This window comes from Populus trichocarpa, chromosome 4 (genome assembly GCF_000002775.5).
Source record: "Populus trichocarpa isolate Nisqually-1 chromosome 4, P.trichocarpa_v4.1, whole genome shotgun sequence".
NCBI lineage: Eukaryota > Viridiplantae > Streptophyta > Magnoliopsida > Malpighiales > Salicaceae > Populus > Populus trichocarpa.
The window spans coordinates 23,337,390-23,351,936 of record NC_037288.2 but is presented as its reverse complement, the minus strand read 5'-3'; the positions used below and the strand labels follow the sequence as shown (position 1 = coordinate 23,351,936).

The following is a 14,547-nucleotide window of genomic DNA, read 5'->3' as shown; positions in this document are numbered from 1 at the left end:
CTGCCGGCAAGCTACTTTTACTCTACCTTATATTTTGTTCATGCTTTTTTCATTTTATTAGCTGCTTTAATTAAAAAAAAATGTGCTTGAATGGTCTTCCGCTTGATCCTTTTATAATCCCCCCACCGACGTTCAAAGTTTATTATATGAATCACTAAAGTTGCCTTGATTCATTCGCTGCATGTTTGTTTGACAACGATATTTTTTTAGTAAATATATTAAAATATTTTTTTATTTTTAAAATTTTATTTTTTAATATTATCATGTCGAAACAATAAAAAAAATTTAAATTGAAAAAAATATAATTCGATTATAATACTAAATACCAACTTAACTAGCTAGCTGGATACTCTGACATCATGGATCACATCACTGTGCACAGACGTATAAAATTGAACACACAATATTTGGATGGGCACCCATCTCTTTGCCTTGCTCCATACAAAATATCGAACTCAACTCTGTGGCCCTGCTGTTGGCACTCAGCTGATCCGAATCTTGACCGATTCAGGTAAAATTAAAAAAGAATTGATATGATTTGACTGATTACAAATTTAACTTGACTTCTGATTTAATTAAAATTTAATAAAAAAATCCACTGATTTTATTTTATTTAAATAAATTAATCATCTTAACGCGTAACCCAAATTTTACTCTAAAGGCCCTGTTTGTTTCTGCGTTTTAAAAGTGTTTTTGATAAAATTTGAAATTTTTTTATTTTTTTATTAACTTGAAATTAATATGTTTTTAGTGTTTTCAAATCATTTTGATGTGCTGATGTCAAAAATGATTTTTAAAAAATAAAAAAAACATCATTGACATGCATTTTAGCACGAAAAGCTATTTGAAAAGCAACCGCAACCACACTGCCAAACAAACCTTAAGTTATACATTCGTTCGAAACGTGGATCAATTTATGTTTTTAAAAAATTTTATTTTTTTTATTAAAAATTAATATTTTTTATATGTTTTGAATCGTTTTGATATGTAAAAAATAAAAAAATATTATTTTAATATATTTCGACATGAAAAATATTTTAAAAAATAATTGTAATTATATTCTCAAACTGGCCTTTAATATTTAATTAAGTTTTAAGACCATGATATATTAAAATAAATAAAAACAAAAATAATAAGTACATGAAAAATTTTATTCTTCTTTTTCTTTTTCTTTTTATTTTTATTTTGGAAGTATATAAATTTAACTTATTAAGAAATCATGTCCTTTGAACTCTAAATTTTTTTTAAACATAGATTTATTTTATATTTTTGTTTTTATGTATATTTGATAATGAGGTGAAGAATATTTTATAAAAAATATTTTCTTATTTATATTTACATTAAATTATAAAATAATATATAAAAATATTAATTTAATATTTTTTCGAGTAAATATAAATTTAAAAAGGGGTTTAACTGTGTTATTATTTATTTTACGGGTAATGTAAGATCATAGGAAAGTGTGTTTTTATAACAATTTTGTGTATAAACTTATGCGTCAAATACCTTAATTTCAAAGAAAGACCCAAATCATTTTCCCAAGTCAAATTAAAATAAATAATAAAATCCCACTCCCTTATAGCTAAAAAACAGGAACAAGCTTTCTCCCATCCTTCCCTCTCTATAGCTTCCCATCTCTCTCTCCATAACTACTCTTACTACACACGCTTCCTCGCTCTATAACAATCAAACTCGCTCACTGGCTCACAAAGCAACTCATAATTTGCAGTGTGAAAGCAATGGCAGGCAGTGCATTATCGGTCGAGGAGTTCTTGAAAGAGTGCCAGAAGTCAGGGGATGCAGCGTACGGTGCGTTTCGTTCGGTTTTGGAGAGACTGGAGGATCCGAATTCCCGAACTGCAGCTCGGATCTTCCTCTCAGATCTCTATAAACGCGTCGGCGACTCCGATCAGTGCCTTGAACAGTACCATTTCCGGATCCAAGATATCTTCTTGGATCAATACCAAGGTACGTAGTAGTGGTAGTACTAGTCATTTCTCTTACCGAAGACAAACAAACAATGTGTGTGTTTGGTCGCTGAGAAAATAGAAAGAAACGGCAATCAAGAGTTGAATTTCGAGTTTTATTGAGTTGATTTATGTTTCAGTTTTCCGACTGTTTGGTTGCTGAGAAACTTTCAAGTCTTTGAAAAGGAATGAAAGTGACGCCGTTTTGTCTCTGGAAAACGCTATAATTGACTTCTAAATAAATCTCGTCCGTTGGATGATTTGGCGATGAGATTTTCTAAAATAAAATATGGCTAAGCCAATGAGAATGGTACTTTCTGATTTAGTAATTTATTTTTTGGATTTAGGAAATAATAATTCACAGTTTATGATTTTGTGAATTTGTTTCATTTGATTTGTTAGTGTTTTTCTTGGAACTTATACGACTACTTGTTTTGGAAGTTTGCGTGTGGTTTTCATGAGCAGCTAGTGAGTTTCGTGCCCCTTTTCGAAGTTGTGGTTTCCAAGAAAACAGAAAACAAGGGATTTCTCAATGATAATAATAACAATAATAATACTCCACTAGTCATCGAAAACGACTCCATCTTGCAGAGCCAAACAATAATAGTAATAATGAAGAGACTCGAAGCTTTGAAGACTTGGATTATTTGGAATCTGTCGTTATCCCTGCAAAACCCAACAACTTGACAATATTTGGTGTGTTTTACTTTTGGTTTGTTTGTACTTTGTTGTTGTCTTTTTAGCTTTTTAATGTGGAATATGCTATCTTATGATTTGGTAAAGGGCAGCATAGGATAACGTAATTCGGTTGGAACTTTTTTTTTTCCCCTTAACTACCAGCAATACTTATTTCCTTTAGGGTAATCTAACTGTAAGTCTATCAAATCACTGACTCAGATCTTAAAATTAAAATAATTCAAGCAAAGATGGATTTTAATTAATCTCAAAAAGAAGAAGAAAAGCAGAGAGGGTGCTGATTTTAATTTCAAAGATATGTTTGCTCCATATTAAAAAAAGAAAGAACAGAGAGTTGTTCTAAATGTGTAGCATTTCTATATGTAGTAAGTAAACCGTACACTAATTATGCAATTGTCATTTGTTTCAAAATCCGAACAATTTTCAAACTGAGTTTATAGAACTTTTTATCAGTTCAAGGCCACTGTTCCAGATTAATGCTACAGCACTTCCGAGATCTTATCATGTAATCATTTTGCGGCTTTCACTATTTTACAATAGAAAACTCCCTGATTTTTGTTGAGTTTTGCCTAAAGGATAACAGGGTGATTGCTAATTCAGGTCTTTTTTTGAAAATGTTGAATCCATCCAAATCATCTCCCTTACAAATGAGCTAATCAACCATTCATTGGTTTTCTAGAATACACACACTTGCGGTTTGATTCCTAGTAAGCTGTTTAGCTATGTTATTTCTGCTTGTTTTGATATAGAGGAGGTATTTATTTGTTGCTTTATATAATTTATTGTTAGTTTTTATCTATTTGAATTCTAGAATCACAGAAGGACATGTTGATATTTTCACTGCTTGATTTTATGTGGACAATGTTCTTTGCCAGGTATGGGCTACCGAGGGAGAAAGAAATTGACCATGATGGTGATCCCAAGCATTTTTATGCCAGAAAACTGGTCCTTCACTTTTTACGAAGGCCTAAATAGACATCCAGATTCTATTTTTAAAGACAAGACGGTTGCTGAGCTTGGTTGCGGAAATGGATGGATATCCATTGCTCTTGCCGAGAAATGGTTGCCATCAAAGGTTTGTTGTTTTCCCTGAGTTTCTTTACTCCTCTCTACTTAATAGGCCTTCGCCAAGTGACCTTTTGGTAGTAAATAATCCTTGCAGGTGTATGGCCTTGATATCAATCCTAGAGCAGTAAAGGTTTCCTGGATAAACTTATACTTAAATGCTTTTGATGAGAAAGGTCAAGTCATCTATGATGCAGAGAAGAAAACTTTACTGGACAGGGTGGAGTTTTACGAGTCTGATTTATTGTCTTATATTAGAGATCACAACATTGAACTTGAAAGAATTGTTGGATGCATACCTCAGGTATTATTCCAACTGATGATTTGTAGGTGCTAATAAATCATACTGGATTTAGCTAGTTTATCCAGTGGCTAATTGAATATTTGTATTTTCATGCTAGTTATTTGACTGTTACTTTTACTCATTCCCTTGTTCAACTGCCACAGATACTTAATCCAAATCCAGATGCGATGTCTAAAATGATCACAGAAAATGCAAGCGAGGAGTTTCTGCATTCATTGAGTAACTACTGTGCACTTCAGGTATGGGTGGGTCTATAATAATTTAGCAACAACCTACAGTTTAAAGTTGTTGGTAAACAGAATTTAAGTGCATCGACTTTTTTACAGCTGAATAAAAAAAAAGATAGAAACAATTGGGGCTGTATTGTTCAAATATGTTTATTCTCCCCCAATTTTATTTTCATTTGATGAACTTGTTTTAGGAGTCTGCTAGAATACGAGTGGACAATTCCTTTTTCAGTTGTTTGCGGCCTTAAATTCCTGCTTAATTTTCTAGCTGAATACAATTTCAAAATTTTAGACTTCGAATCTCATTTATGCTTTGAGAATATCTTGAGACTCGGTAGCATATATTGAGTTTGATTTGTTAATTTTATTTTATGTAGGGGTTTGTTGAGGATCAGTTTGGCTTAGGTCTCATTGCTAGGGCTGTTGAGGAAGGAATAGCTGTCATCAAACCTATGGGGATTATGATCTTTAATATGGGCGGTCGTCCAGGACAAGCTGTTTGTAAACACTTGTTTGAACGTCGTGGTTTTCATGTCAACAAGCTTTGGCAGACTAAAATTATTCAGGCAAGAACAAACTTCTCAGTTGAAAGCCATTTTTCCTTCCAAAGTGAGCTAGTGCTCAAAATGCATTTTTACAGGCTGCTGATACAGATATTTCAGCCTTGGTTGAAATTGAGAAAAACAGCCCACACCGCTTTGAGTTTTTCATGGGTCTCACTGGAGATCAACCCATCTGTGCTCGTACAGCATGGGCTTATGGGCAAGCTGGTGGTCGAATTGCACATGCTTTATCCGTTTACAGTTGTCAGCTTCGCCAACCAAACCAGGTCTGCACTTGATTTGAGTTTTTATTCTACCAAGCTATTGTTTATTGATTCAAATGTTTTATAAGAGGAGTTGCTATCTCAATAAATTGATTCCTTTTGCCAGGTGAAGAAAATATTTGAATTTCTTAAGAATGGCTTCCACGATGTCAGCAGTTCTTTGGATTTATTTTTTGAAGATGACTCAGTTGCTGATGAGAAAATTCCATTCCTAGCTTCTCTTGCTGATCAATTGAAGGAGAATTCATGTTTCCCATATGAGCCGCCAGCTGGAAGCATACATTTCCGTAATCTCATAGCAAGCTTTCTGAAAACATATCACCATATTCCACTCAATTCAGATGTAAGAATAAATTCCTGCTTAATCAATAACTGCTCGTATTTTTCCATGCATTTGTTGTGCTCTCCTTGTTAATAGAATTATCTGAACAGTGCTAGAACCCTCATATAAAATTTATTCAGCAAGTACAGGGCATTGAACTAAATTGCAAGGCCCTTGTATTTGCGTAATTGTACTTACATATCCTCAGTGCTGACTTGTGTTTAACTTTTTGCAATTCTTGCACAAGAATGTTGTTGTCTTTCCTTCAAGGGCTGTGGCAATTGAGAACGTTCTTCACTTGTTCTCACCTCGTCTTGCAATCGTTGATGAACATCTAACTCAACACTTACCCCGAAAATGGTTAACATCTCTAGCCATCGAGGTATGTTGTGTCATTCTTGTTGTAGTTCATCATCAAATATTTCTCATGATGTCATAACTTGGATAGCTTTGAATATTCCAGAACCATACAGGCAAGTGCAATGTGGCTTGTGAAATACTTGTATCTTTCAAATAGCCATTCTGAAAATTAGGGCATTTAGTTAATGGTTTTATTCTTGGTGTCTTCCGAGGCCTATGTGATTTCTTAGGATGTGTAGTCAACAGGGAATTAAACAGTTATGATTTTTCTGCTGACAATGCAATCATAATCAGGAATGCTCGCAAAACGGTGAATAGAACTCTGAAATTTTACTGTATATTTATGCTTTGTTACATGTTTCTTTTTGTCCATAAAGAAATGATGCCCATATTCTCTTGGTAACTGTTAAGCTTTTAATTGTTTATTATATTTCAAATACAGTGCTACAATCATCTTATGATTCTCCTTTGATAGGCATATTACTTGTCAAGTAGAGAAGCTCCTTTTATTGACAATTTGGTTATGTAACAATGCAGACACAATAAATCACTTAATCGATCTTTTCATGTTCCAATGATTCTTATTGCATGTGTTGTTAGTGCCCATTTGGTAATGTGGTGCATGGTACTTTTCAAAAGTGTATTTCAATTGAAAATGCATTAAAAATTTTCAGAATTTTTCTTTTCTGACATCAGCGAATCAAAACCATAAAAAAACATTAATTTAATGTTTTTTTAGGTGAAAAGCAATTTGAAAAGTACTTTGAATACCATAAGCTAATGCAATGCTAAATGGGCATTTAGTATATCATTTACCGCGTTAGTGGTACAAATATCTCACCATTAAGAAGTCAATTGTTGTGCCCATAGTAATTGGAGTATGGCCATCTTACTTTGAGAAGCAGTTAAAATGGTTTTATCAATGAAATGTGTAGGACTTGTCAACGGTTTTTCAAGGTATATCATTGGTTAGCTTCCTTTTGCATTAGCAGCTTCTGTCTTGTGAAACTATGTAAAAAACTAATGGAGCAGTGTTGTGCTACAGTAATCCTAACCCACTTTGCTAAGATGTGACTTCAGTTGCTGCATATCTACTAACATTTTCTGCACATTGTAGAGTGCAGAAAGTGATGACCCGTCAAAGGATGTGATTACAGTCATTGAAGCACCTAGACAGTCTGATTTAATGGTAGAGCTGATAAAGAAGCTGAAGCCACAAGTGGTGATTACTGGAATGGCTCATTATGAGGCTGTCACTAGTTCAGCCTTTGCGCACCTTTTAGAGGTTACCAGAGAAATTGGATCTCGTCTTTTCTTAGACATATCTGATCATTTTGAGTTATCCAGCCTTCCAAGTTCCAATGGGGTCCTAAAATATCTTGCTGGAACTTCTCTTCCCTCACACGCTGCAATCGTTTGTGGCCTTGTAAAAAACCAGGTATTTTTTTTTTTTTATCTAGATAAATTAACTTAGGTGACTGCTTTATTAATTGATCCAGGCATGGAGTCTAGGATTTCCCGTAACCTCAGTTCTTTTACCTTGTCGATGTTCTCTATGTTAATGACCATAACATCCTTTGCAGGTCTATGCAGATTTAGAAGTAGCTTTTGTTATTTCAGAAGAAGAGGCCATCCTCAAGGCTTTGTCCAAAACTGTGGAAGTTCTAGAAGGAAATACCACACCAATTAGGGAACATTATTATGGTTGTCTTTTTCATGAGCTCCTAGCTTTTCAGCTTGCAAACCGACATCCACTAGTTGAGGTTTGCTAGTCTTTTTCTTTTTATCATTATCATTATTTTGGAAATAGACAATCCTTTTCTCCATGATGCATTTGAATACATTTTGTTTAATTTGTAATAGATGCAAATCTACACTTTGCAACACTCCAAATTATACTAGATACATGCTAGTTATTGTTCTGTCCTTTTTTATCATACTTATATTGAAATAGGTCTGATCATTATATCTAAACTAAAAGTATTGGAACGAGGCTACAGAAGAAGGTCGGCTTTGATATCTTGTTTAGGCTGGTATATCTTATTTCCATTTGCATTTATGACATCTCAAGTGATTCTGCTGTCCTTGGAAGAGAAGGAAGTGACTCTGGCTGGGAAGTATGTAGAATTATGTATGTTGTGCTGCACCATGACCTTTACTGGATTTACCATGCTTCATGGTCTAGAACTGATGTTCAGTCAAATGTTTTTTTGATTTCCTGTTTTTTGAATGATTTAAAAAGTTTATAGTACCGGTCCACAGTTTTATTTGTTAATGATGTTGTTTCTCTGTAAACATTCTTCTGTTTCCTGGAGGGAAGCTTGCTCACGAAGTTGATTTTCAATACTTATCTACAGAGGGAGTCCGAGAAGGCCAAATCAGATAAGTTGATTGGGTTTTCTAGTTCAGCTATCTCAGTCCTTGATTATTCTGAGTTGTCAATTAGTGGGGCAGAAATATCTACCTTGATTCACATGGATGTTGATCAAAGCTTCTTGCCCACTCGATCTCCTGTAAAGGCTGCAATCTTTGAAGGTTTTGCAAGACAGAACTTGGCTGAATCGGAAATTGATGTCACCCCTGGCATGAAGCAATTTATTAAAAGCAATTACGGGTTTCCAACAGATAGCAGCACAGAATTTGTGTACGCAGACAGCACACAAGCTCTGTTTAATAGGCTGATCCTTTGCTGCATTAATGAAGGTGGAACATTGTGCTTCCCAGCTGGATCAAATGGAAACTATGTTTCTGCTGCAAAATTTTTAAAAGCAAACATTATGATTATCCCTACTGACCCTGGAGCGGGCTTTAAGCTGACAGGCAGCCTACTCAATGGAGTACTTCAGACTGTTAATAAGCCATGGGTTTACATTTCTGGTCCCACAATCAACCCTACAGGCTTGCTTTACAGCAGCAAAGAGATGGAGACCATATTAACTACGTGTTCAAAATTTGGGGCGAGAGTTGTCATTGATACTTCAGTCTCTGGATTGGAATTTGATACTGAAGGTTGGGGTGGGTGGGATTTGGAGCCTACATTGTCAAAGCTGAATTCCTCTCACAACCAATCTTTTTGCGTGTCTTTACTGGGAGGATTGTCTCTGAAGATCCTTAGTGGAGCACTGAAATTTGGGTTTCTGGCTTTGAATAATCCTCTGCTGGTTGATACACTTCATAGCTTTCCAGGATTAAGCAAACCTCATAGCACTGTTCGATATGCCATAAAGAAGTTGCTGGGTTTGAATGAGCAGAAATCAGAACTAACTGATGCTGTTGCAGAACAATCAAGAAATTTGCAATCGAGGTGCCAGCGCCTAAAGGAGGTAATTATATCTCGTGCTGGAGACTCTTTATTTGGCATTAAATAATTAGTTTTTTCAGAATGTGTTTGTTATATGTCAAATATCCATTTTCTAGGGTGATGCTAAGAGTTCTGAACCTGCAGCCAAGAGGTAGGAAGTTGGGTTTATATTTTTTAAATGTGAAATGGGCCATTGCCTGGTGTAATTGGCGCGAGACATAAGCAAGCTTTAGGCTTGAAGCCTAAGATGTGTAAATAATACTTAAGGACATGACTATCTTTGAGTTTTTGTTCCCAAAATTTTGCTTTGATGAGGCCTTGAATAGGTACTAGATGTTTTTTGACTAGTAACTATGAAACCTAAGCATGAACTAAGTGGGATTGTAGAGTTTTTCCTAGGGTGCTGCCTGCAAAAGAGAGAGTTGCTGTGTTTTTCTTGTGCCAGTGTCATAGTCTCTCATGCTAGACAACTCTATGCTTACCTCAGCGTTGATGATTTAATGCTTGCCAATCTTGCTTTGGAGTTGAGAGTTGAGACAATGTCAAAAGTTAACGTAGTAACTATCCCTCACTCACTATCTCTCTCTTGCATTGGTCTGAAAGATCTTTGCTGATTAATTACACCATTTCTATGTTAAAAAAAAACCATGAGATCCAAATACCTTTTCTTTGTTGTTCTAAATGTTACAAAATAAGCATACATTTCTTTGAAAGTGCAGCATAATTGACAGTTCATGTTTTGTATTTTATCTCAAATCCTGCGGCAAAAAATCATCTCAATCCTGCAGCGTGCTCTGCCTTAACTGTTCTTAAATGTCTTACATAGCTGATAAATAATTAGAATTTATTCTAATACTCTTCTTTGCATTAGACACTAGAGAAATGTGGGTGGGATGTGCTCGAGCCTCAAGGTGGTATTTCCATGGTGGCCAAGCCCACTGCCTATCTCAACAAGGTTATCAAGATCAGGGACTCGCCCAAAGAAGACGGGAAAGCTACAAGTACCTACGAAGTGAAGCTCGATGACTCGGTCTTCAGGGAAGCCATGGTCAAATCCACAGGTTTATGTATCAACAGTGGCTTATGGACTGGAATTCCAGGCTACTGCCGCTTCACACTAGCCTTGGAAGAAAGCGACTTCGAGCGAGCATTGGATTGCATCAACAAATTTCAGGATGTCATCAACAACTGAAGTGATCCATTTTCTTATTTTGATTCAGCATTTCGCGACTTAGGTGTCCCTGATGATGAGACTCCATACTCCTTCAAGTGTTTCGACAGATGAGGTCTTTCCTCTGCCCTTCCTTTCAAAATGATATGAACCCATGTCTCCTGAATACATTTTACTTGTTACAATGGTACATCTTCTTTTTGTTGCGAACCTTCTCCAAGTGGCCATAAATGAAATGGTGTTCTCGCTCCGCACCTTCTCAATATTAGAACGAACGTATAGATCTCATTCTGAAGTTTGCTATATGGTAGAAAACTATTCTCACATTCCAGCATTTTCTCTTCTCTAATACACTATTTGATATCGTCTCTTTTTTTTGTTCTAGTTTTTTTCCTTCAATAATAAAACTATTCTCGGATCATCAGTTGAATCTTACTTTCTCTTTGGAGAATCTTAAAAAATGGCATGTAAAACGATAAAAACAACTTCTATAATACAAAAGGTACAAATATGCACCAAACAAGGAGCACTTGGGATCATATATTTTCCCGCCAGTTGATTCCATAGGATTTATCCTCTGATAGTATAACCTCTAAAATAAAACAAGACAATAATTTTTTTTTTTTTTTTTTTTTTTTTTTTTAGACAATAATATTTTAATTAGACACTAGATAGATGGTCTGGTTACATCGTGGACCGATCCGGGTTTTTTTGAAAATGCCAGAGCAATGCAAACATTTTAAAAAAACAAACAAAAAAATAATATAAACTTGTATAATTTTAATAATATAAGAGTTATTTAAAAAAAATAACTGAGGGAAAAGATTCATGTTAACTTGGGTTAACATGTTAACTTGGGTTAACATGTTAACCCTGTAATCATTGATGTAGAAAAGAAAGTGAAAAAAAACATGGAGATTAATTTTCAATAAATCAAACATTGAAAAATAAGATTAAAAAAAATAAATTTAATGAAGAATCTAAAACTAAGACCAAAGTTAACCCATGTTAATATTCAAAACTCATGACCCTAGTCTTGAGCATAGAAGAAACCTCGTAGAAAGACAAATTCAAAAAAATAATAAAGTAAAATTCTAAATCATAGAAAAATATTGGGAAATTAGGGGGAAAGACAACAAAAAAATATCTAAAAAAATGAAATACTAATAAAAAGAAAAAATGATCAAATTTAACATAAAAATAAGTTAAAATTAAATGTTGAGAGATGAAATTGAAAATAAAATTCAATTAGAAAATGGATAAAAAAAATAATTAGCAATTAAAAGAATAATGATCAAATTTGATATAAGAATTAAATAAAATTGATGAGGTATGAAATTAAAGAAAAATATAATCTACAAGAGATAGAAAACAAAACAAGTAGAAAAAAAACGAGGAATAAATTGTATATACAAAATAAATAAAATGAAACTTTTATATTTTACCTAGGAGAAGGGAGAGAAAATGAGGAGGAGAAGAAAAAGTTCGCCAGCGCCACTGGTCCGCCGCCAAAACACATGCCCCACCTTTGGCAAGCCTCCGATCTATTTATAACACTGCTTTTTATAGTGATGTTTGTCCGGTTAAAGATCTCGCAGGAGTCGCCTAAAAGAGGCAAAGCTCCCTCCATGTGTTGGAGCTTGCGTTACACATGTGGATCATTTTTTTGTTTAAAATATATTTTATATATGTTAAAAGATTTAATTGTCCTTGAGTCTATTTAATAATTATAAAAAGTCTAATAAAATGAAGAAAATATTTCTGAAAACAAGTTCAATGAAATGAAATGTTATGAGTAGTTAAGTAATTATATTGTGAAAAAAAAAAGTACAAAAAATTTGCATATTTTTTTTATTTAAAAGGTAAATTAATAATTTTATTATAAAAAAAACCAATTTACCTCTGTTTAATTTGATAATATTAATTGAACCCTGTGAAAAAGTATTTCGCACTCTAATTTGCATTTCTTTGACTAGCATTGTAAAGGACAAAAAAACATCATTGTATTGAAGGCAGCAATCCAAGGTGGATTGAGTTTTACCGCGCAATGTTTCACTCAACACTCTTGGATAAATAAATATATATATATATATATATATATATATATATATATATATATATAAAATATATTTGAGGAGGGTAGGGTTAAATCATAATTTTTGTATATCATCACAATAATTTTTTTTAAAAAAAATCAATATATATATTACATAAATTATAACCACCTACCTAGCAATAGTACATATGACTAGTATTGTAAAATTATCATATATATTAAATAATATAAAGAAAAGAAAAAATTATCTTCAACATCCACCAAGATAATTAACAAACACCGTGTGGTGTAAACACCATGTACATGTGTATTATTTATCTTTTCATATTTTATTATAAATATATTTTAAATAAAAGATAGTTTTTAGGTTAAAAAATTATAGACGCAGTTTTTTTCAATCACCACAATGACCAGAATATAGGGAATACCAAGTGACACATCACTGAATTCTTTTTTTCAAAACATATTGGGGCGGATATATTTTAAAAAAAGGCCCCTCGCGTGAGCCCTTTTGAAATGGACCAGACACTAGTGTGGCTTGCAAGGCCATTTATAAATGTGTTTTTTAAATTAATACTCTTTCTCTCTGATTTTTTATTTTTTATTTTTAGCAATTTTAAATAGTGGTTGTTTTTTAATTATTTTGTATGTATTTAATTTTTGAAGATTACAACAAAAACTAAAAGGCATCAACTTTTTATTATGCATGAAAATACTATTCACTCTCTCACAACTCACTATGAATTGGAGTAGTGTATTTTTTTTGAAAATTTTTACTTTAATACTCGAACTTTTATTTTGTGTGATTTGACTTTTTTGAGCCTAAATTGGCCCTCAATTGCATTGTTTTTTAGGAGGGAGGGTTGAATTGAAAGCTAAGGGATTGAAATGAAAATATTGGGTAACATGGGGGGGCGAGTTAAAAGTTTCATTGAAATATTCATTTTAATCCCCTATATTTTTTGGATATTAGGTGATCAGTCTCCTGAATTTCAAGACAATATATTTGGGTACTTAACTTCATTTTTCTCTTTTTTCAGTCATTTACTATTGGGAGAAGAGAGGGAGAGTTGCTGGATTCCGACCCAGAGAGAGAAAGTAGTTGCTAGGGAAAGATTCCGACCACAAAAACTGTTTGTTTTTGTGTCAAAATGTTCCATATAATGAGGGGGGTTATGTTTAGGTGCTTTTTTTTTACCTTTAAAACAACAAATGTGTGCTCGAAAATAATTTTTGTTTCGGGCGGATTTCAGGTTTTGAGGTAGTTTTTTTAGTGGTCATGAATTAGTTTAACAAGGTCTTTTAGGGTCAAAATGAGTTGAAAATGAGATTTTGGGTAAAAAAACAAAGAACTCGATTTTTCCGGCCACCACAGTGGTTGAGTTTTGAGTTTCCTAGGGGACGCATCATTTTTTAAAAAATATATTTTGGGTGTATTCAAACTTTTTTAAAAAATAAAGGCCCGCACTTGTACTTGGTGTTGCGGACCCGCATGTGGGCCGATGCTTTATTGGGCCAGACGCCCAGCAACGCCTGACCTGATTCCTTCTTCTTCCTTTTTAGTTTTTTAAAAAATAATGCATTATTTGTGTATATTTTTTTGAATAAATTCTGGGTTTATATTTTAATTAGATTGTGATTATTTTTAAATGATATTTGATGTGTTTAATTTTTAGAGAGGTATGTATGATTCATCTGTGGTTTTTTCTTAATTTTATATAGATTATTTTTTTAATATTGATTTTTTATAAGATTTTTCATATGTGCAACCTTGCATTTTTTTTTTTACTTATTGTTCAATAAATTATATGTGTGTGTTGGTTTCTATTACAAATTTTATATATTTTTCTATTACAAATTTATTTTGATAGAGGAATTCATTAAACATAACCAGGTAAATTACCCGTGTTGCGATTTTAGATATCTTGATCTTCATTTTTCACTTGGTTTTCTCAATTTCATTTTTGTTTATTATTGATGAATTTTTTTTCATTACTTTACACAATGGTTATTGAGTTGTTTAATTGGATGTGTGCATAAGTTTTTCGATTTACATCTAGGAGTTTTATATATATATATAGAATCCGATGGAGGAAACTATTCAACTAATGCTTGCCTAAGAAAGTTTAAAAGCTTTAGATGCTCTTAGGTTGCTTTCTCTTAGAGGAATTATTTATCTTTTAAGACGAGTGTTTGAAGTATGTACCATACTCATTTTATACATTGGGTCCAGATACATAGATGGATATATA

The 14,547-nt window shown here is 33.2% G+C and overlaps 1 protein-coding gene across 2 annotated transcripts; it reads left to right on the top strand.

Annotated features, from left to right (window-relative positions):
• The first annotated feature begins 1,582 nt into the window (after positions 1–1,582).
• LOC18098376 (methionine S-methyltransferase) lies at positions 1,583–10,617 on the top strand. Of its 2 annotated transcripts, none has more exons than XM_024598833.2 (12): positions 1,583–1,968; positions 3,539–3,738; positions 3,826–4,032; positions 4,176–4,271; positions 4,637–4,825; positions 4,900–5,088; positions 5,192–5,428; positions 5,655–5,789; positions 6,885–7,205; positions 7,351–7,530; positions 8,125–9,090; positions 9,940–10,617. In XM_024598833.2, exons 1-12 carry the CDS (start codon positions 1,740–1,742, stop codon positions 10,258–10,260), a joined length of 3,270 nt encoding a protein of 1,089 aa, XP_024454601.2. In that variant the 5' UTR covers positions 1,583–1,739; the 3' UTR covers positions 10,261–10,617. The 2 variants fall into 2 exon arrangements, with proteins under 2 accessions (XP_024454601.2, XP_024454602.2); XM_024598834.2 differs by lacking the exon at positions 1,583–1,968 and adding an exon at positions 2,467–2,663.
• The last annotated feature ends 3,930 nt before the right edge of the window (positions 10,618–14,547 follow it).

What these genes read in the sequence shown, in the direction of transcription:
- LOC18098376 (XM_024598833.2), top strand. Translation starts at nt 1,740, where the DNA reads ATGGCAGGCAGTGCATTATCGGTCGAGGAGTTCTTGAAAGAGTGCCAG. An exon ending in TTGTTGGATGCATACCTCAG is followed by an intron (nt 4,033 to 4,175) that starts GTATTATTCCAA and finishes CAACTGCCACAG; the next exon opens with ATACTTAATCCAAATCCAGA. An exon ending in GGTGCCAGCGCCTAAAGGAG is followed by an intron (nt 9,091 to 9,939) that starts GTAATTATATCT and finishes TCTTTGCATTAG; the next exon opens with ACACTAGAGAAATGTGGGTG.